Source organism: Mesoplodon densirostris, chromosome 19, assembly GCF_025265405.1.
Source record: "Mesoplodon densirostris isolate mMesDen1 chromosome 19, mMesDen1 primary haplotype, whole genome shotgun sequence".
Lineage (NCBI taxonomy): Eukaryota > Metazoa > Chordata > Mammalia > Artiodactyla > Ziphiidae > Mesoplodon > Mesoplodon densirostris.
Window position 1 is genome coordinate 32,543,593 of NC_082679.1, and position 20,682 is coordinate 32,564,274.

General features: G+C 51.4%; 1 protein-coding gene across 2 annotated transcripts; it reads right to left on the reverse strand.

Annotated features, from left to right (window-relative positions):
• Window positions 1-15,316: 15,316 nt before the first annotated feature.
• On the reverse strand, window positions 15,317-19,383 carry SNX20 (sorting nexin 20). 2 transcript variants are annotated; one of them, XM_060085428.1, is made up of 4 exons: window positions 19,254-19,383; window positions 17,477-17,628; window positions 15,915-15,985; window positions 15,317-15,422 (listed from the first exon to the last, which is right to left on the reverse strand). In XM_060085428.1, the coding sequence occupies exons 1-4, from the start codon at window positions 19,381-19,383 to the stop codon at window positions 15,317-15,319; spliced, it is 459 nt and encodes a 152-aa protein (XP_059941411.1). The 2 variants fall into 2 exon arrangements, with proteins under 2 accessions (XP_059941411.1, XP_059941410.1); XM_060085427.1 differs by having other exon boundaries at window positions 15,317-15,985.
• Between the last annotated feature and the right edge of the window lie 1,299 nt (window positions 19,384-20,682).

Consider the following 20,682-nt stretch of genomic DNA (forward strand, 5'->3'; position numbering starts at 1 on the left):
GTACTGGCATCTATAACTGCTAAGTGTCCCCGAGATGCTTGTGAACCGGAAAACTCAATAGCTGGGCTCTGGGCTCCCCGTATCTCTTCTCAATAGTAACTAATTTACTCTCTTCACTGAGCACATTTAATTTATTGAAATGTCTAAACCAGTGGTGCTCAAGCTTTGTTCAGCATGAGAACCCATTGGAAGTCTTTTTGAAACACAGATTGCTGGCCTCAAACCCAGTCTCTGATTTAGTAGGTCTGAGGCGGGGCCTGAGAATTTGCATTTGTTATTCCCAGGTGATGATGATGTTGCTCGTCCGGAGACCACATTTTGAGAACCATTGGTCTGGGGCATCTATGGCCCCAGTTCTTGGAAGACCAGCCCCTCTCTCAGGGGCACCTTGCCCTGGCATTTGTGGTTTCCTATGCATCCTGGTCTCCATCATGTCCCCACACTGCCAGCCTTCCCTCCCACTGCTTCCAGGGGCTCTACCCCCACTAGATAACTAGGGAGGCCCATGAGAAGTGAGCTTCCTGTGACAGGTCTTCCTCCTGACCTCTGGGGCTGGCTGGATCTAGCTGTTCCCTTGGTCCCATGACACACAGCCCCTTAAATATTTGAAGGCAGCTATATAATCAGGACTCTTTTGGTTACAAGTGACCAAATCCCAACTTAACCTGCTTTAGCCTAAAAAGGATTTATTGGCCTTTGAAATATCCAAGAGGTAGATCTAGGGCCTTCAGGTATGGCTGAATCCAGGAGCACAATCGACGTCAGCTCTTATTCTCCCTTCCTCCTAGCTGCAAGGTGGAGGGTTAAGTGCTAAGTGTGTGTCAAGATGAAGAGATGAGGGTAGGAGTGTCAGATGTTCCTGTCCTGGCTGCCTCAGTCCCTGAACCTGGAAAATGGGACTGTCATGTTCAAGGAGCGTGAGTTGCAGGAGTCTCTAGGCTTTGATCCATTCCTCTGGGCTGTCTCTTGGGTGGGAAGATACCCAGGTAGCGACAACCCCGGAGGTGTGACCCATCCCAGGAACTCTCCATGTGGTATCCTACCTGAGTGAGTCTCAGTTTCCACATCTGGACTTGTGCCCGCTAACTGAGAGTCTTCCAGTGTTGGTGTGTGATGAGCCTGGAAGGGGCTGAAATTGTGTCTGGAAATGTAGGGAATGGAAGAAACTGGATTTATATCCTTGGGCATAGGGATTTGTATCCTCACTGTAGGGAGTGAGGTGCTTGAAGACACAGGTTCAGATGATAAAAGATGATCATGAAATGGCCATCTGTTGTCAGAATGGAAGAAAAACGTCAACAACTTAAGCAAAAAGGGAGTTTATTGCCTTCGTATTCAGGTACAGTTTGATCCAGGAGATTAAGATCATCAGGATTCAGTGTCTGTCCACTTCTCCCTCCACTTGGGGGCTCCATTTCCTTAGTCCCTCTTGGGCAAACTTCCTAGCAGCTCCAGGCTTACATCCCTACCCAACCAAGTCCAGCCGGAAAAGCTGTCCTCTCTCCCAGTAGTCAATCCAACTGGAGCCCCAGGATTGCTTCTGCACAGGTCTGATTGGCTGATATGCCCACCGCAATACCAATTGCCAGGGCCAGGAGAATACAAGGTCTAAGTCACGCACACAGCCCATGGCTGAGGCTGGAGCCAACATCTCCTGAAACAGTTGAGGGTGGAGTTATCCTTTAGTTATCCTAAAGCAAAATTGGGATGCTCTGCCCAGGAGAAGGGGAAATGCATGCTGGGAGGCCCACCCAACCGATGTTGGGTGGAGCCAAATTATCAGCCTGCCCGAGGTCCCCTCCTCCATCCCTGCCTGTAGCCTCTACCCTTCTCTCTGCACTCACCCCCCAAATCCTAAAGGCCACCCAGCCCCAGACGCCCTGCGAGCCTTCTTCCCCCAGGAGAAAGGAAGGGGGCGGCCACCACATTCTCTCATTAGTCTCTCTGACATCTTTTGTCACCTATCAGGGGAACAAGCAAGTGCTTTGATCACAGCAAAAGGAGAAAGAGTATTTAAAACACCGCCTGTGAAGATTTGCTGAGCATAAGGTGGGAAAGGCAGTCGGTGGCAGTTTTCAAAGCACAAACGTGATTTCCAGTCTTGCTTGTCTGAGGATTGTTAAGGAGGATTCGCCCACAGCTTGGGTTATTAAATGGGCCAGGAACCCTGAGGTTGCGGGGATAGGGGGGGTCCCCAAGGGACTTGGTGGGAGGGAGTTTCTGGGAGGAAAGCGGCAGCCCAGCCTTTGATTCATCATGAATCACAGACCTTTAGGGCTGACTGGTCAGCTGGAGGGGAGCACTGGGCAGGGAGTCCAGAGAACTGACCTCACCACTAGCCCTGCGTGGGACTCCAGACGCGTCCCGTCCCCAGTCTGAGCTTCCATGTCCATTCTGTATCAGGGCCTGGATCAGAATTCAGAACTCCCTCTTTCTTTTTCTCAGGACCCGCTGCCATATGGCATTTGCCAAATATGCCAATTTCTGCCATATCCACCATCACCTGGCCATTATTCACAAAGATTCCCTTTTCCTAACTTAAATGCATTTTATTTAATAAGGAACATTTATGTCACCAACATAAATGGGGAAAAAAGGAGACAGTATCAGGTCCATAATAAAAAAAAAAAAAACATGAAAATAAATACAGTGAAAAACAACGTCAGTAAGTTCTAGCCAGACAGTCTTGTCCACCGGAAGCAACAAGAGGAGAGCAGCCACCTCTTTGGGTTTTTTTTTGCGGTACGCGGGCCTCTCACTGTTGTGGCCTCTCCCGTTGTGGAGCACAGGCTCCGGACGCGCAGGCTCAGCGGCCATGGCTCACGGGCCCAGCCGCTCCGCGGCATGTGGGATCTTCCTGGACCAGGGCACGAACCCGTGTCCCCTGCATCGGTAGGCAGACTCTCAACCACTGTGCCACCAGGGAAGCCCAGCCACCTCTTTGTTAAAAGCAGAGATGGGCAAGAGTTGGGGAAGTGTCAGGGAGGCTTTCTCCTGGCCATAATTAGAGGACGAGAAAGGCGATTGATGTCTGACTCTGGGGTGCAGGTGGTTTAAAGGAGGGGGTCGCTGGGCTGGCCGCACCTCCACTCTGGGAGAGACTGGTCTGGATGAGCCAGAAGACCCTCCCCGGGCTCCAGGTGTGCACCTGGCCATCCAGGTGTGCCCTGCAGAGTGAGTGAGTTCATTGTGTTAGCTCTTGAGAGGGGGACAGCGGGAAGTTTCCCGCAGCCTGTCTCTCCCTTCCCCCCTACCCAGCTCCGCAGCCCTACAGCCCCTCCTGGCCCCAGCGCTCTGCTGCTGCTGTTTCTGAGGTGTCTTCAGGGACCCAGGGACAGAGGCAAGGGATTCAGGTTGGCCTTGCCTCCTTCCCCACTTCCTACCTCGCCCATCCCAGCAGTCTCCCCCTTTCTGCTTCTCTGCTTAAGCTCGGGTAGGGTCCTGGCCCAGCCTCTCAGAAGGAGATCTGCAGGGCATAGGGTCTGCCTCCCCCCAAGGGGTGCTGTGGCATCATTCGATAATTATTTATGGAGTGCTTTCTCTCTGCCGGACACCAGAACAGGTTGCATAATTTACCAGGCCGGTGCAAAATGAAAATGTGGGGCCTTTTTTCAAAAAGTATTAAGATTTTCAGGTCCGTGACAGCAGAACATTAAATCAAGTGTGTGGCCCTTGTAGGCATGGGGTCCCATGGGACTTCAGAGGTCACACGCCCATGATGCTGGCCTAGCCAGACACTCTTCTAGGCACCAAGGGCAGGGGCCTGGTGAGCTGGGCCGCAAAGGGACTCATACTCAAGGGGAAGAGGGGCAATGAGCAGACCCCAAGAGGAGTTTTCCTGGGAATGTGAGCTCTTAAAGAGATAAATGGGAGGAGGCAAAAGAGCAGCGGGTCACCAGGGAGGGTGTCCTGAAGAGCCATGGGAAGAGCACCCCAAGCTGGTGGGCCAGCAGGAGCAAAGGCCCGATACAGGAAAGACGCTGGTGTTTCTGAGGTTCAAGGGGGGCCCACGTGGTGGAGGGGGAAGGGCAGAAATGGACGAGGAAAGTGGTCTGGGGCCAGATGGGCCAGGTGTGTAAAGGAGGGGAGAAGATGGATCTCATAACACCTGGTACCTGCAAATTTGAGCTTATTTGGAAATAGGGTCTTTGCGGATGTGATCAAATGAAGATGAGGCCATACTGGATTGGGATGAGCCCTAATCCAATGACTGGTGTCCTTGTAAGAAGAGGGAAATTTGGACACAGACACATACAGAGGAAGGTCATGTGAAGAGGCAGGCGAAGACTGGAGTGATGTACCCACAAACCAAGGAATGGCAAGGATTGCCAGAAGCCGCCAGAAGCCAGGAGGCATGAAGTGGGTTCTTCGCCAGAACCTCAGAGGGAGCACGGCCCTGCTGCCGCCTTGATTTCAGACTTCTGGCCTCCAGAACGGTGAGACAATTAATTTCTGTTGCTTTAAGCACCCAGTTTGTGGTGACTTGTTACAGAATCCCTAGGAAACTAAGACAACTTACCAGCAGAAAAACTGAGGCCAATAAAGGGAGGCACTGGCCCAGGGGCAGCCAATGCTCCCCCCCAAACGACATGGATGGGAATCGGGGAGGGGTGGCTCCCAAAGGAGAATGACTAGATGTTGTTTCCAGAAAGAGCCAAGCAGGCAAAACCCAGAGACGCCCAGTGCACGATGCCCAGCTCCTTCCCTGGCCTCTCTGGCTCCTCCTGGACCTGGGGGATGCTCTGGAGCATCTTCTCACATCTGCAGACACCTGCAGCCTGATCATCACCCTAGCAAGTAGAAGAGGTTGGAAAAGCAGCAGGGAAAAGCTGCTCTAGGGGTAGCTGCTCCCTAGGGAGCTGGCTAAACAAGGGCTGTGCAGTGAGATGAGGGGAGAATAATCAAGGCAGGTGATCCCAGGGAAAAGGGTCCAGGGTCCCAGTGGACCCCAAGCTAAATATGACAAAGCAATGAAAAAAAAAGTTTTCCTGAAATTTGTTGACTGAGCGATTCTATCCAATGACTAAGGTGAGATGCCGAGTGCACCATTTTGAAAAATGGATGTTAAAAAAAATCAGGTGTATGCCTTCCCTTTGGAATGAGTGTTTTTATTCCTGAACACTTGGAATAGAAGAGCAAGCCCAGGGGTGGGAGGCAGGAGGTCTGAGTTCAAGTCTCGGTTCTCCTACTCTAGTGCTCTGTGACCTTGAGGACATTTCCCACCAGCAAAATGACCCGACGGGGCCACCAAGTGGTTCTCAAATAGTGCTCCACGAAGAGCCAGGGGTACCACCGATGGGCCTAAAGTAGAGCTCCCAGACCTCACAGCCGGAAAAGCTTGGCTTTGGTCTTTTTTCTGTGTTCAGTTTCTATATCAAATTTCATTTGAAGAAGACTCTGTGGCTTTAAAAAATGTCTGAAACTTGGACTGGATTAGCTCTGGAATTCCCTCCAACCCCAATATTCCAAGATTCCCCATCAGAATGACAAACTCTGTTCCAACACACTTCATCCTGTTTAGAAGTTGTTGCAAAGGATCCTTTCCATTGATTGTTTCCTGTAAACCGACCTCTTGTTTATCTACAGGAACCATCTTCTGCTAGGACGGGATTTCTACTCAGCACAGTCTTCATGCTGGGGACCTGGTGGCCCCGAGGGAGAGGAAAAGGCAAACGGGGGGGGGGGAGGGTGACTTTCTTTTGAGAGTCTAGGGGTTTGGCGTCCTGCAGTTGGGGAAGATGTTCCTGGGGGAGCTGGCTGGGATGGACAGGCAGGATGACACAGGTTCTGAGGTCAGATCCCAGCTCTAGTTCTTACAAGCCATGGCTCCTTGTGCTGCTCATCTAACCTCTTGTCCTCAGTCTCCTTATCTGTCAAATGGGGATGGTAATAGTGCCTACCTCATAGGGCTGTTGTAAGGGTTATGTGAGACAGGTGTGTAAAGTGCTGAACCAAGGGCCTGGTGTGATCGATTCTCTGTAGACAGGCATCAGTAGCCTCACAGGTAATGTTGACATGGAGGCTGCTCAGAGCCTCAAAGGGAATCCAGTGAAGGCGGGGGTGTTGGGCAGACTGGCATTGATCACCCCCCATCCTGGGCATCTCCTTTCTGGAACCTCTTCCAACAAGTTCCTGGACTCCACAGTTGTCTACAGACAATGTATCAGTTAGCTATTTCTACATAACCAACAGCCCCCAAAATTCATTAGCTTAAAACAATTTATTATTTGGGTTCACGAATCACATGGCTGAGAGGTGGCTGATCTTGATTGAGTTCTCCCTCATGTCTGGGAGTCGGCTCTCTATCAGTTACTCTTGGTTCTGCTCTATGAGTCTCTCATCCTCTGGTAGGAGACCATGGGCATGTTCTTCTCATGCCGATGGCAGAAACTCAAGAGTGCAAGCAAAACACAGAAGGTCTCTTCAGGCCAAGGCTTGGAACTGGTACACTGTCCCTTCTGCCACATCGTGTAGGACAAAGCAAGTGTCCAGAACAACCAGGACTCAAAGAGCAGGGAAATTGACGCTGCCTCTGTAGTGGAGGAACTGCAGTGTCACAGGGCAAATGGCATGGTGACAGGGAGGGATAGAGAACTGGGGTCATTCCTGCAATTCACCACACACTTTATTTAAATGAGGCATCTGTAAGGATTATTCCTGAATGTCTACCTTTCATGATTTCTTCCTGGGGTTTAAGGAAAGTGTGGATTTGAAGTCTGAGCACCACAGGTGCTGGGTGGGTGTGAAGTATCTTGGTCTGCATCGTTCACTAGTATGAGGGCTGAAGTTCAGGTAATCACATCCCCTGACTCCCACCCCCTCCCCATTGGTTTAGTGCTACAAGGCAGCACAGGCTTGGGGCAGAAGCCTTGGGTTCAAATTCCAGTCTTGAGCGCTGCATTACTTGGTGCACAGTAAATATTGATCCTGTATTGGCTGCATCCATTCATACTTTCAGAAAGTGCATAAATGCAATGGTACATCTTAACAAATTATTAGAGAGCAAATACCCTTGTAACCATCACCTAGGACTAAGAATAGAAATTCCCATACTGCCGAGATGCTCTCCGCTGCCTCCTATCAACTGACCCTTTGTCCCTCAGAAGTAATAGCCACTCTCTCAACTTTCATAGCAATGCTTTCTGCTTTTTTTTTTTTTTTTTTCCTTTTGGGAGTTTTGCCATCTCAGTAAGCATCCCTAACCTCTATCGTTTAGTTTCTCCTCTTGAACTTCATTCAATGGAATCACACAGGCTATATTCCTTTGTGTCTGACTTCATCCACTCAGTCTTGTTTGTGACATTCATCCACGTCCTTGTGTATAAGTGCAGTTTGTTTTCGTGGCTGTATAATATTCCAACATATGAATGTACCACCATCTACTTATCTGTTTGACTGTTGATGGAGATTTGGGTTGTTTCTAGCTGGGGAATATTTTGGGGAGTAGTCCTGCTCTGAAATTCTAGCTCATGTCTTTTGGTGAAGATGGTGTCTATCTATCTATAGGGTATATTCCTAAGAGTGGAATTGTGGGTCCTCAGAGAGCTGTTTATGTTCAGCTTCAGTAGATGGCGCCAGATGGTTTTCCCCAGAGTTGTACCAATTTACACTCTAACAAGCATGGTAGACTCTTCTTTATCCTCTCACTCTCTCCCCTCTTCCTTCCTTCCATTTACTTACTCATTCAACCCACGCTTTACCACCAGTCTCGAGACCGGGGGCCCAGGTATTTAATGGTAAAAAGAAGTCACGTTATGCTACCCCTCCCCCTCCTCCAGTTCCGCAGGCAGATGGATGGGAAGTCCCCAGCACCATCGGGGTCCTCAAGAGATGGGAGGTGGGGGCTTCCCTGGTGGCGCAGTGGTTGAGAGTCCGCCTGCCGATGCAGGGGACACAGGTTCGTGCCCCGGTCCGGGAAGATCCCACATGCTGCGGAGTGGCTGGGCCCGTGAGCCATGGCTGCTGAGCCTGCGCATCCAGAGCCTGTGCTCTGCAATGGGAGAGGCCACAACAGTGAGAGGCCCGTGTACCACAAAACAAACAAACGAACAAAACAAAAAACAAAAAAACGATACGAACAATTAACAATGAATAAATCATATTAAAAAAAAAAAAGAGATGGGAGGTGGGATCTGGGGAGAGGCGTGACACCCAAGGCCTCCCTCCTGGAAAGCCACGTGGCAGGGCTTTTGTGGGTGCCCACGCCCCCACCCCGATATTGGAGAAGGACCCTCCTCCCATACGGAGGGAGGCTTAGTCCAGCCCTCTCCCTCAGAAGCCAGCGGACCAAACGTCCGGCCACAGTGGGTGCGGTCCTGCTCCTGGAGGCTCTGCGCGCTGCTGCTATTTTCATGCGGCCCATTCTGTTAGGAGTTGCGGTTTCACTGCCTCCTGCTGATCGAGGAGGTGGAGGGGCGGCGGCGAGGAGGCTTCCTTCCGCCCCTCTGGGTTGTGAGCTGGAGGAAGAGGATGAGGGAGCAGAAATCGAGAAGTGACGTCCTGAACCGCAAGTGGGGGTCGCCCGGGTACCCCAAACAACACGAGCGGTGGGAAGTGCAGTGAAGAGGCAGCGAAGCATCAGAGCTTTCCCAGCAAAGCTCTTTCGTTTCAGCATTATTTCAAACCCCTTCCAACGGTTTTTCAGTCTTGTTTTTTCTCTGTTGAAAGAAACGCTCAATTTCCCTCCTATTTGTTTAAATGCCGTTTCGCCAGCGCAGCCCGCGAAGCTTTCGGTGCCGCCAGTGCGGCAGCGCCATCTGCTGGCCATTTTTTTTAAAATTGCGGAATAGATCCTCCCCAGGTCCCGCCTCCTTCCAGAAGTGGCTGATGGAAAGGGGAAAAGAAACATTTTTACAACTTTCAGCACCATAAAAACGACCAGGAATCCTATGAAAAATGCTCATACTCACCAGAAAGGAGGAAATGCACATTAAACCGTGGAAACCACTTCTCATGATCACATTGAAAATAGTTTAAAAATGCTAACATCCAGTGTTACGGAAGGTTCAGGGAAATGGCATCTCTCACACTTAGCTGCTGGAGGGGTGGGTTAGTACAGACTCTAAGGAGAGAGGGAAATTAGTATTATCAAAATCACTAACAGTGTTTATGATTCAGAAATACCACTGCTGGGCTTCCCTGGTGGCGCAGTGGTTGAGAGTCCGCCTGCCGACGCAGGGGACACGGATTCGTGCCCCGGTCTGGGAAGATCCCACATGCCGCGGAGCGGCTGGGCCCGTGAGCCATGGCCGCTGAGCCTGCGCGTCCGGAGCCTGTGCTCCGCAGCGGGAGAGGCCACAACAGGGAGAGGCCCGCGTACCGCAAAAAAAAAAAAAAAAAAAAAGAAATACCACTGCTGGAAATTGCCTTCAGAGAGCACAAATACGAAAAAGACACTGGATCGAGGCATTGGCTGCAATGCTGCCTGTAGTTAGGAAAATCTGGAACCTTACAAGACAGTTAAAACAGCGGTGGCACATACGTTAGAAATCAGTGTTATTAAAAATAGCATGGGAAAATATCATATATTCCAGGAAAATGCTCATGGTATACAGGAAAAATTTAATTCTTCTCTAATCATACTTTATCACACTCAGTATATTATAATGGTGCGTACATTTGTCCAAACTCATAGAATGTACAATACCAAGGGTGAACCCTAATGTAAACTGCGGACTCTGAGTGCCAATGATACGTCACCGTAGGTTCATCAGTTGTAACAAATGCCCCACTCTGGTGGGAAGGCGATGCATGTGCGGGGGCAGGGGTATGAGAACTATCTGCACCTTCCACTCCATCTTGCTGTGGAAACTAAGACTGCTCTAAAAAAAAATTAAGTTTAATAAAAAATTTTTTAAAGCAGATTACAAAACAGTATGTGGAGACCGATTTCTGGTGAAGGCCGGGGGAGTTCATTGTGGTCTGCCCTGCCTGGGCTCCTCAGGAAAGGGCATGTAGGTGGGCGATTCCTACACATCCTACAGACCCGGGCTTCACAGGAGCCCTGAAGGGGGCTCCTGTGGAGTTGCCGAGAAGGAGCCTATGAGGCTGGTGCTGCTACAGCCATCTTGTCACCAGGAGGAGTGCTTGTTGAGAGAGAAGGCTAAGCCGAGGAAAGAGAAATTTAGAGAGAAAGTGAAAGCGAGAAAGAAAGCAAGATGTAGAGGTCACGGTTTGAGTTTTGGGCTCCAACTTGACTTGAAGCTAATCTATTCCTGGGCTTTTCAGAGAATACATTTCTCTTTGTCAGATTATCCTGGCTTTCTGTCACTCGTAAACCCAAAGGATCCGAGTGCCCTAAACACGAGCTCCCAGCTCATTCACGTTGCAACGAGCCAGTTACTGGAGACGGGCCACGGCACAGATGCACTTGCCAGGCGGCTTTCTGTCAGCACCTGGAACCCTTCCTCTCAGCAGGCACAGCCAGAGGAAGGGATGTCCAGGGCCTCCCTGCCCCTCTCCTGGGCCCGGGCCTGGGCTGTTGCTCCCTGGGGACAGAGGAAGTTCCTGCCTCAGAGCTGTGCTTCCGCTTTCCCTCTGCTTAAAATTCTCCCCTCCCCACGCTGCGGTGGCTGCCTCCTCAGCCTCCCCTATGGCTCCCTTAAACACCTCCTCCTCCGAGAAGCCCTCCCTGACCATCTGGCTGAGGGAGACCATTCTGTCCCAGCTTCAGTTTGCTCTGCAAGTGTCTCCCTTCTGATGTTTCAGCTCCATGAGGACAGGGACCCAATCTGTCCTGTTCACCACTGTGTCCCCAGCTCTTCACAGGGTCTGGCATAGAGTAGGAACATCATCAATCGTTGTTTACTGAGAGAGGAGAATGTACATGGCGTATGGGTAAGGCTGGTGAGGGGCCCTATTCTGCTGACTGTGCTGGTAGGGCTTGTGCAAGGCCTTTTCCAGGGCCTTTTCCAGGGAGGGGCATTTTTTTGGCTCTTACCAGGGGACACAGTGACACCAAGTAGAGGACATGCTGCAGGTTCTGGCTTTGACCGAACCAGAACTCTCCTTCCATTTGTGGGTCTTACCTGATGTCAGGGTGTGAAGCCCAGAGCTGGAGCCTGGGTGCCACCTCCCAGGTGGGGTGAGGAAAACCAAGGATGTCAGCCAAAGCCGAAACCAGGCCCACGACTGATCAAGCAGGGCTGATACAGAGCATGGGATGGGGCCCAGGGCCATGGGGCCCAGGAGAGGGAGCAAGGCCCCAACTAGTCTGAGACAACGTACAGAGAACATCGGATGATCTAGGCCATGCGGTTAGAAGCTTATTTCCCTTTGCGGTATTTTCCATCCCTTCTGAGTAAATCAGAGAGCAGTCTCAACGTGGTGCTAACAGGTCTCTAAGGCTTGTCTCTGTCTCTTTTAACAGAGGACTTCTGACGGCCTCAGACTCAAGGCCTGTCTCAGACAAAGGCCGCAGAGGTGTAATAACAGCGAGAGGTTTCATTGTGCTTATTTTTATAGCTACCGTCTCATTATAGCAGGTGAATCTGATTTTCCATGGAGGGTTGTAATAGGAAGTTTCTTTTTCAAATGCATTTACATGAGTCAAAGGAGACTGCCAGAAGGAAGATGGCTAGTGTATGCTAGAACAGATGGCAGTGCTGTTGGGGCCCCCAGGGAGGATTCTGGGAAGGCAGCTGGAGGAGGACAGGAAGCTCTGGAGGAGCCCAGGAGGGTCTGGCTGGGGACACGGTGGGAGCTTCCTGTCCCTAGCAAGTGGAACTGGAGCTGGATTTGCTGCTCCAAAGCAGAGTTCCAGCTAGGAGACCATTGCTGAGCTAAGGGAATGTAGGCAGTGGGGCTGGAGCCCACCCTGAACAGAGCCTCCTGGCTAGCAGGCTAGCCGCCCTGGCTCAGGCCTCAGTACTGATCCTGCGCCCCCCAGGTCCAGCCGGGTGACCTCCAGTGGCCTCTTGGAATCCCAACCCGGGATTATTCTGTCTGCCCTGCCTGCCATACCATATCACTTTGATGTGGACACCCCAGTCCTGGAGCTGCCCCGTCTCACCATGTGACCTGGAGAAAGCCCCTTCTCCAGGTCTCAGTTTCCCCACCTGTAAGCAGAGGGGAGTGAAAGTCCCTTGAAGGGACATATCCCCAGGGACATATCGGCAACCTTCTCCTCCCAGTCCTCCAATGTGGGGCTCAGGGAGGAGAGCACAGGCTGGGGATGACACAGGCCTGCACTTAATTTCCTGCTTTACCTGTTGTTGGCTGTGTGACCTTGGGTAAGTCACTTAACCTCTCAGGGTGCCTGTATCCTTGTCTGTTAAATGGGATAAGAATATCTCTTGGGCAGAGCTGGACCGCCAGTAATCAGAGAAGCCCTAGACACACAGTAGGGCTCCAAAAATGCTGGGGAGCCCCTGGTAGTAACCGTTTCCCCATCCTGGCTTGGGGGTAAGAGACCTGCCAGCATCTCAGGCATGGGGTCTCATAAGGATGACAAATCCCATCCAAAGGGAGACCTTTGGCTCTGTGTCACATTCAGCAGGAGCAAGAGGCTGCTGGAGCAGACCTTCGTGTGAACCGGACCCCCTCAGGCTCCGGGGCCAAGTGCCCAGAGCAGGTTCCCGGGTGTGGGTGTGGCTGGCATGGTGATCCCACTAAGAGCTGCTCGGGCCCTGGGCTGGAGCATGTGTACCGGCGAGGGCCTGGGCTGGGAGGAGGTGGGGCAGGGAGGAACCCAGATGGCAGACTGCCCAGGCTCTGTGGATGGTTTTCCTCAAGGCCACCGTCAAGTCAATTGAACATGGGGCTTCTCAAATTTTAACCTGCGTACAGAGGAATCACCTTCGTGGGGCAGCAAGGAGAAGGTGGGTGAGGGAATCTTGTTAACATGCAGATTCTGGTTCAGAAGGTCTATGGTGGAGCCTGAAATCCTGCCTGTCTCATAAGCTCCAGGTGACACAGATGCTTCTGGTCCAGGGCTCCACCCTGAGCATTGAGGGCAAGTGCCCCTCACCTGTCCTGTGGGCTCAACTTTTGAGAAGTCAGGAGAAAAGGGTCCAATCCTAGCTGCCACCACCCCAGAGTTCCCTCAAAAGAAAGACTTAGCAATACTGTGGGGTGGGAGAGGGTCCAGGCAAACAGGGAAGTGGGGTACCCTTGTGGGGTCACAGTGGGCCACAAGGAAAACTTCCTAGAGGAGGGGGTTGAGGAATTCAAGGACTTGTTCCAGGAACCCAAGAAATGAGCGGGTCTCAGACTTCTGTGGCAAAGGGAGATGTCAGGAGGAGAGGCCGTCGGACACCCGGAGTGGATGAAGACACAGTGTGCGTGGCCTGAAGAAACACCAGTGGACCCACAGGCCAAGGCCGTCAGAAGAACTGGGAGGGCAGCATCTAGCATCACCAGGAGGAGACAACGTGGGAGGCCTGAAGCCGTGCTTTGTGGGTGGGCCCTTTTCAGAAGCCAGAGTAAGTCCTTTTCCTTATTCTGTGATACCCAGCCCTTCTTTAAGGATACTGATGGGAAACTCCCCCATATGATTTCTTAGGTCCCTTTTACCTCACGTAAGGTTTTTTCCTCTCTCTCGACACCACACACATGTATACCATATATATGTGATTTTCAGATGCACAGTCACCCTCCACCCCCTACACTTTAGCACCTCTGAAGTCAATGGCATCTTCCTCTCTATTGGCCTGGATCTATGCTGACTTCCTTCAGAGAGAATTTGCATCTGTGGTGCAAGGTACCTGAAACACCTGCATCTGAAACTTCTTTACCATGACTTCTCAGCTTGAGGATTTTGGACCACACTGTGTGTGTTTAGGCCCCAAACCTGGGTGAGTACCAGTTTGCAGTTCCAATTCTAGAGTCCACACTCTCCACTCAGTGTCAAATTTGATTCATGCCTTTCCTCACTGTCCCTTTCTACAAAGCAGGTTTATTTTACGTGGACCGTTACACTGGGAGCTAACTCTTTGCTCTCCAGCTTTTTGCTGGAAATTCCTACTGAACTCCCCATGTTGGGCATTTTTTTCTTTCTTAGTGAATATTTGGTGCATCTAAGAGTTGACAGTAGCATTTTATATTTGATGAAAGAACTTGTAAAATCAATATGATCTTCTTTACTATTACAAAAGAATTGCAGCTCTTTTTATTTTTCCATTTAACACTTTAATTATCCACCTGCCCAGATTTCCAAGAAATCCAATCTCTCCCACTTAAAGTGTCCTTCTCCTGGAGTAAATTGAGATACTTGAAAACTTTCTTTTTCTGAAGGTGTCAGTCTGTGTCTAACCTCCAGGAAGGAGCCTGGTTGGGCCACTCCAGTTGTTGCTGTTTAATACGTTCGGTGTACTTCAGTGAATGCTTGTCCGCTGCCCTTTGCTGAGCTAGATCTTGGCTCAGGCCAGTGTGGTGCCCCAGGTTAAGGTTCCCAAGTTACAGCCTCACCCTGATAATAACCTCAGCCACATGGTTTAGGTCTTCAGGAACTACTAGCCTGATAGGCATAGGGGGTCCAAACCAGTCTGTACCATCATCTCCTGCCCTGTGCTGAACCCAGGTCATTGGTCCAGAATCCACTTCACTTGGGGGCCTGACAGCAGACTTCGGTTAAGGGCATCCCAATCCATTGTCCTTCAGATGCGGAGGTGTCGAGCATTCAATCTCTTCTACCCAGAGGCCCCACCTCCTGTCACGGCTACGTCTACGTAATCCAGAAAGGCCATTCAAGGGACGGTTGCCTTACAAATGAAAACCAACCCCAGGCAATGATTGCTGGTTCTAGCCCAGGGTCCTCTCACCCTTCAAAGGATGACATATGGCTCATCCTGGGGACAAAGCTGGCTTTGAGGAGCAGTAGGTGACCTTTTGTTTGGCTGAGTTGGGCCTACACCTGACAGGGAAGAGCTAGAATACTTAGGATAATAGGTAGGAATATTTGCCAGCAAGGCTGAGGTGGGAGGAACAAAGAGGAAAGACTCAGGGCAGCTAAAGAGAGACGTGCCTGAGGAAACGGATTAAGCTTTGTCTGTGATGTGCAGTTTAAACCCCTCCTCCAGCTACCTACAGAAACACCAGTAAGGTTGATATGACTCTCCAGTGTTTTGGCAGCTGGGTTTGTGGTTTTGAGACGAAGTGGGCCTGGCATCAGGGGGACACAGGACACAAGCAGAGGCTTCCAAGGATGCCCGGAAGCATCTCCGCTCAACATAGATGGGGAAACGGAGGACCAGAGGAGGGGATTGTTCAAAGTCATCCCACAAGCTAGAGCCCAAAGTGGCTCTTCCCGCTCAGAATCAACCCCGAAAAGCCCACGAGCTATGGTGATCCCCAATTCTCAAGCTTCCCCGGGGAGTGGCTAGTATAGATACTCTTGGACAGTGAGTTCCTTCAGGGTGAAGCCCCGGGGGCCGGGCTTCCGGAGCTGGTTCTCCTCCAGTCTCTTCTGCAGGGACACAAAGTCCTTGCCCAGCGTGTAGGCCAGGCGGGCCATGGCGTCCAGCAGCGGGGCGTAGTAACGGTGGCCCTCCCGGGCCTGCAGGCACTGCAGAGCCCTCTCCCCGGCGGCGAAGGCCTCGGCGGGGCGCTCCAGGTCGCGGTGGCACACCAGCATGGCGCACAGGGACGGCACCACCATCACGGGGCAGTGGGACGTCAGCTTCTCCTGTAGCGGCACCGTGTGCACCAGGATGTCCAGGGCCTTGGTGTACTGCCCCGCGCGCAGGCAGCCGAAGGCCTCCTTCAGCTCGGGCCGCGTGAGGAAATCGATGAACTCGCGCGAGCGCCGCACGCAGCGGATGGCGTAGAGCAGGCCTAGGTACTCTTTGAGGGCCAGCTTGCGCTCGGAGATCATCTCTGGGGTGAAGTTCCCCATCAGGTGCTTTTTGGGGAAGACGACATCTTCGATCTCTTCCCGGAAGGTCTTTAGGAGTTTCTTCTGGAGCATCTCGAAGTCTGAATAACGCCGTTCCAGGATGGCTTTGTTGCTGTCAAAACTCCCCGTCTGGATGACGACGATTTGGTACATCTGCGGTGCAAAGAGAGAGGGCCTTTGACTACACCCTCACGGAGGGTTTGAACGGACAGAGAGAGCCCGGGAAATAAAATAATGATGACCATCGTTTAAAGCATACCCTGGAAATGGGTGATGGCTATCTGCAATTCTGTTTTAAATTGCCATCAGCATTGGCTGAGCTGTAACAGCGAATCGTGACAAGAGTCAACCGGAGAATAACAAACACAGCGACGTGGAGGCATCCTGGGGCCGAAAGGGCACACAGGAAACTGCCGTGCGGGGGGCCTGGGGTGTTCTTGGTTTTACGTGGTCAAAACTGGGCCTCGAGCTTCCCTGGTGGCGCAGTGGTTGAGACTCTGCCTGCCGATGCAGGGGACACGGGTTCGTGCCCCGGTCTGGGAGGATCCCACATACCACAGAGCGGCTGGGCCCGTGAGCCATGGCCGCTGAGCCTGCGTGTCCGGAGCCTGTGCTCCGCAACGGGAGAGGCCACAACAGTGACAGGCCCACGTACCGAAAAAAAAACAAAAACAAAAACAAAAACTGGGCCTCAGGTTCCTGAACTGGGAGGCTTGGATTAATAAGATCTGTGTTTTCCAGGTGTGGAACTCCTGGGAGATGGTTTTAGGTGATATACTGGCAGTGATGTTGTAAGTAAGGAAACTATTCTTTTCTCTTTCAAGAGAATGCTGATTAAGGACACAGACTGCCTCGGTTATAATTCCAGCCCACCACAGTCTAGCTGTGTGGTTTTAGGTAGGTACTTTAACCTCTCTGAGCCTCCGTTTTCTCATCCAGAGAATGAGGATAGTAGCCTGCCTCACTGAGTGAGGATTAAATGAATTAATGCACTGAAACCATGACGTGAAGTCAGCACTCAGGGTCAGCTATTATTATGACTCCACTCCCATTTGGGGAATGGTGGGGGGCAAAGAAAGGCTGTGTGGCTCTTCCATAGTCATTAACCTCTCCCCCAACATAGGCTGAAATTCCATTCCAAAGAAAACAGCCCCAAGCCCAGCTTTCCACCAGCCATGGTAACCAGCTAGAATTTAATAACAGCCCTGGGCTTTCCTTGTATTTACTTTTATAATGACCTTTTCTTATGCCGTGTGATACTGGTTTTCCATTTAAGGTATTTCCCTTCGAAATAAATCTATTCAGTGTTTTTAAAAAGTGATCCACTTTAAAGAAAAAATGAGGTACATAATAAAAATGATATGAGGATATCAAAAGCAATGAAGCAGGGACACAGATGCTAATACCGGGTAACATGGGATTAAACTGGGCAGTTTGCTTCTTAGGCTTAGGCACCTTGACTCTCCAATTCTCACGGTGCTGAGCATGAAATCTCACTTTTGGACCATTTTTTGCCAGAAGACTTCTGTGAGTTAAAGTGTGTCAATCCATTTCCTGGTCGGGGAGACTGAGGGGCCACCGGCCTTGCCCAGGGCCGGGAAGGAGGCCGTGAAGGTGCGCCATCACCTTTTGGTCTCTGCTTACCACAAACTTGGAGACTCTCCCCTCCTCGATGCGGGCGGAAGCGATCTCGAAGAGCAGTTTGACGTGCTTCCAGCAGCGTTTCTGGGTCCGCCAGTACTCCTGCAGCTCCCGCGTGGTCATGCTGGAGTTGGAGCTTTGGCTGCCGTGGGCATCTGGAAGGACCACGCGCTTAAGGACTAGCACAGGTCAGTGCGCTTTAGGGGCAAGGGCTTGGGGAGATGGCTGGGTCTGTCTGGGATGAGCCGTGGGAATCGAAATGCTGTGAATATCCCTCTCCTCCATCCCACCTTGGATAGGCCCAGTCGGGCATTAGTCAGACCCCTACACCCAACCTGGCTGAATCCATCTCACCATGGGCAACCTGGAACAGCCCAGCGTCCCCAAGAGCCTTCTTGGTTGTGAAATGCAGTGTGTCTGTGGTACATCGTCCACGTCTGGCTGTTGTGAAACCCAATGATCCGGAAGAGCAGGGATGTGGCTGGTGGGTTTCCACCCTCCCTACTGTCGGCTGAGCGCACACCAGCGGACGATGGGGGCAGCTTTGAGGATGCTGGGCTCCAGGTTCAGCTTGGTGGGCCCTTCCTCTCTCATCTCATTCCCCACACTCCCTGCTTTTTCTTGCACATGCCACTTCTTTGCGGTACACGGGCCTCTCACTGTTGTGGCCTCTCCCGTTGCGGAGCACAGGCTCCGGACGCGCAGGCTCAGCGGCCATGGCTCACGGGCCCAGCCGCTCCACGGCATGTGTGATCTTCCCGGACCAGGGCACGAACCCGTGTCCCCTGCATCGGCAGGCGGACTCTCAACCACTGAGCCACCCGGGGGGGAAGCCCCTAACAGTGTTTCTTAAACCTCACTTGAGCCCTAGGCCATTCTGAGAATCTTGGGAAAGCTTAGAATCCTTCCTCTCCCCAAATGCACAAACCACTGTACATTTTATTTCAAGGGACATGTGTCCCAGGAGCCCTTCTCCAATATGTCCTTCAGGACCCATCCCATGTATCATTTCAACTGCCCTTTGGTGTTAGAATAAGAGCCTCCCACCTTGTCCCTGTGCCTTTTCCATGGCATCTTACATTATTTTCTACAGATCCGTTTCCTTACTAAACTTGAAGGCCAGCACGGTGTTTGATTGTTCCTGCTTCCCCAGTGCCTGCATAGGGCCAGGAACAGAGCAGGCGGTCAGCCAGCACATCTTGAAGGGTTGCATGCATATGACAGACGTTTGCTCCAGGAGCTAGCGCTATAGCAGACACTGTCAGTGCCCGGCCATGCCCCCTCACTGACATTGACTGTTTTGGAACATCCCACTGGCTTCTATTGGAAGCACCTGGGACTCTCCCCCCGAGGGCTTTCTTGGGCCATTGCAGCATGCTGTGGAGCATACCTCTGCCAGTGGAGGATGGGACCAGGGGATAGCAGGCTGGCCTCCTCGCCGTTGGGTTGCGACAGCTCTAAGGTGTGATCCATACGGTCTCCCAGACAACCTCCATTGGGACTGAGCCCTAGTTGCCCACAGTGGTAATCTTTTCATCGACATCCCGTACTGGTTTCCTGCGCTTCCTTTCCTCGGTTTCCCACTCCCCTGCCATACCTCCTGGCATTGTCTCCTGGATAAACCACTTGCACCAAATCCCTGTCTCAGTGTCTACTTTGGGATAACACAAGTTAAGTGAGCTGCCCTGTTTCTCATGGCATCCACCGAAGTATGCACATTTGTATTTCAAATGTCTTCAAACCTCTATCCCCCCGACCAAGCCCCAAGCCTCAAACCCACCTAAGTGCTCTTCAGGTCCTGGACGTGGGAGGTCTGGGCCAGGGGCTGCTGCTTTCGGCTTGGTCCCTGCCATGCACTGGGCTAGGGGTCTTGTCCATCCAGGGCTCCTGGCGTGCTTGGGAGTTGCCATGCTCCAAGGCTGCCAGGAAAACAAGAGAGAACAGTGAGTGCCCACTTGTGCTGGGGTTCCTGGTGGGTCCTGGGGTCTCCACTGCTGAGCCCTCCACTGCTCACCTAGCCATCCGCCCAACTGCCATATGCTAAACCTGGGCCTGGCCCTTTGCTGGACTGATCAAGGCTGAGCAGAACCTTCTCTTAGAGTTAGGATCCTTATATTATCGAGTTGCTCTGAATTTTAAATGAGGTGACTTTAAGCAAAGGTAGTAGCTTAATGATTACTTGAGAGAAAGTTGCTGGCTTGTCCAGAAAAACCAATATTTCATTTCATATTACATGTGTAAATAAAATCTTAGTGTCCAAAGCAAGGAGGCTGGTATGTATCCTTCCCTTTTCTCTCTCTTTATCTTTAAGCAAACATTTACTAGCAACTTGTTATACCCACTTCATATACATGCAGGCTCTTCACACCCACCATCTGATTTGACACCCACGATAATCTATCGTGACTCGAATAACAGATAAGGAAACTGAGGTTTAGCCCGAGGTCATGTGGCTCATGAGCGTGACCCACCAGCAGAGCCAAATGCCTGTGGTGTGCAGGCTGCACACCCTGCACTCAACACCCACTCTCTCACTTCATCTGAATCAGTGCGTGGTAGGAGTTTTTCGTCTCCATTTTATGGTAAAAGAACTGAGACTTTGAGCTGCCCAGGATGAAGAGCTGGGGAATGGTGGGCAGGGCACAAACGCAGGCTGGTCTGACTTCAGAATCCTCTCCCTGGTACTCAGGGGAGGGTGGGCAGCGGGAGTCCTGGGGTTCATTTTATGCATAACTCTGTCTGTGACCCAGGTAAGTGAACAAGATGAGCTGGTGCCTGGAAGTTATTTAACTTCTCTGAGCCTCAGTTTCCTACAAAAGGGACACAATAACCTTCACGAGGCTGGTGTGAGTGTTAAGTCAGGCACACTGTGCGAAGTGCCAGATCAGGGCTGCGCACATACCAGATACTGTATTCGTCCCTTTTATTAGTACCTGACCCGTGATAGAGGCTCTAGGAAATACTTGCGAAATAAATGACTGAATGAAGATGTAAGTTGGAATACAAGTTAAAATGTCTGAGACAAATTAGAAAAAGGGCCAATTAAAACATCAGCTCAGATGGAGCGAGTAGCTGGGGTACCATTTAGACACAGAAATTCAAAATAAGAAGGATGCAAGTGACCTGACCTCTTTTTTTTTTTTTTTTTTTTTTTTTTTTTGCGGTACGCGGGCCTCTCACTGTTGTGGCCTCTCCCGTTGCGGAGCACA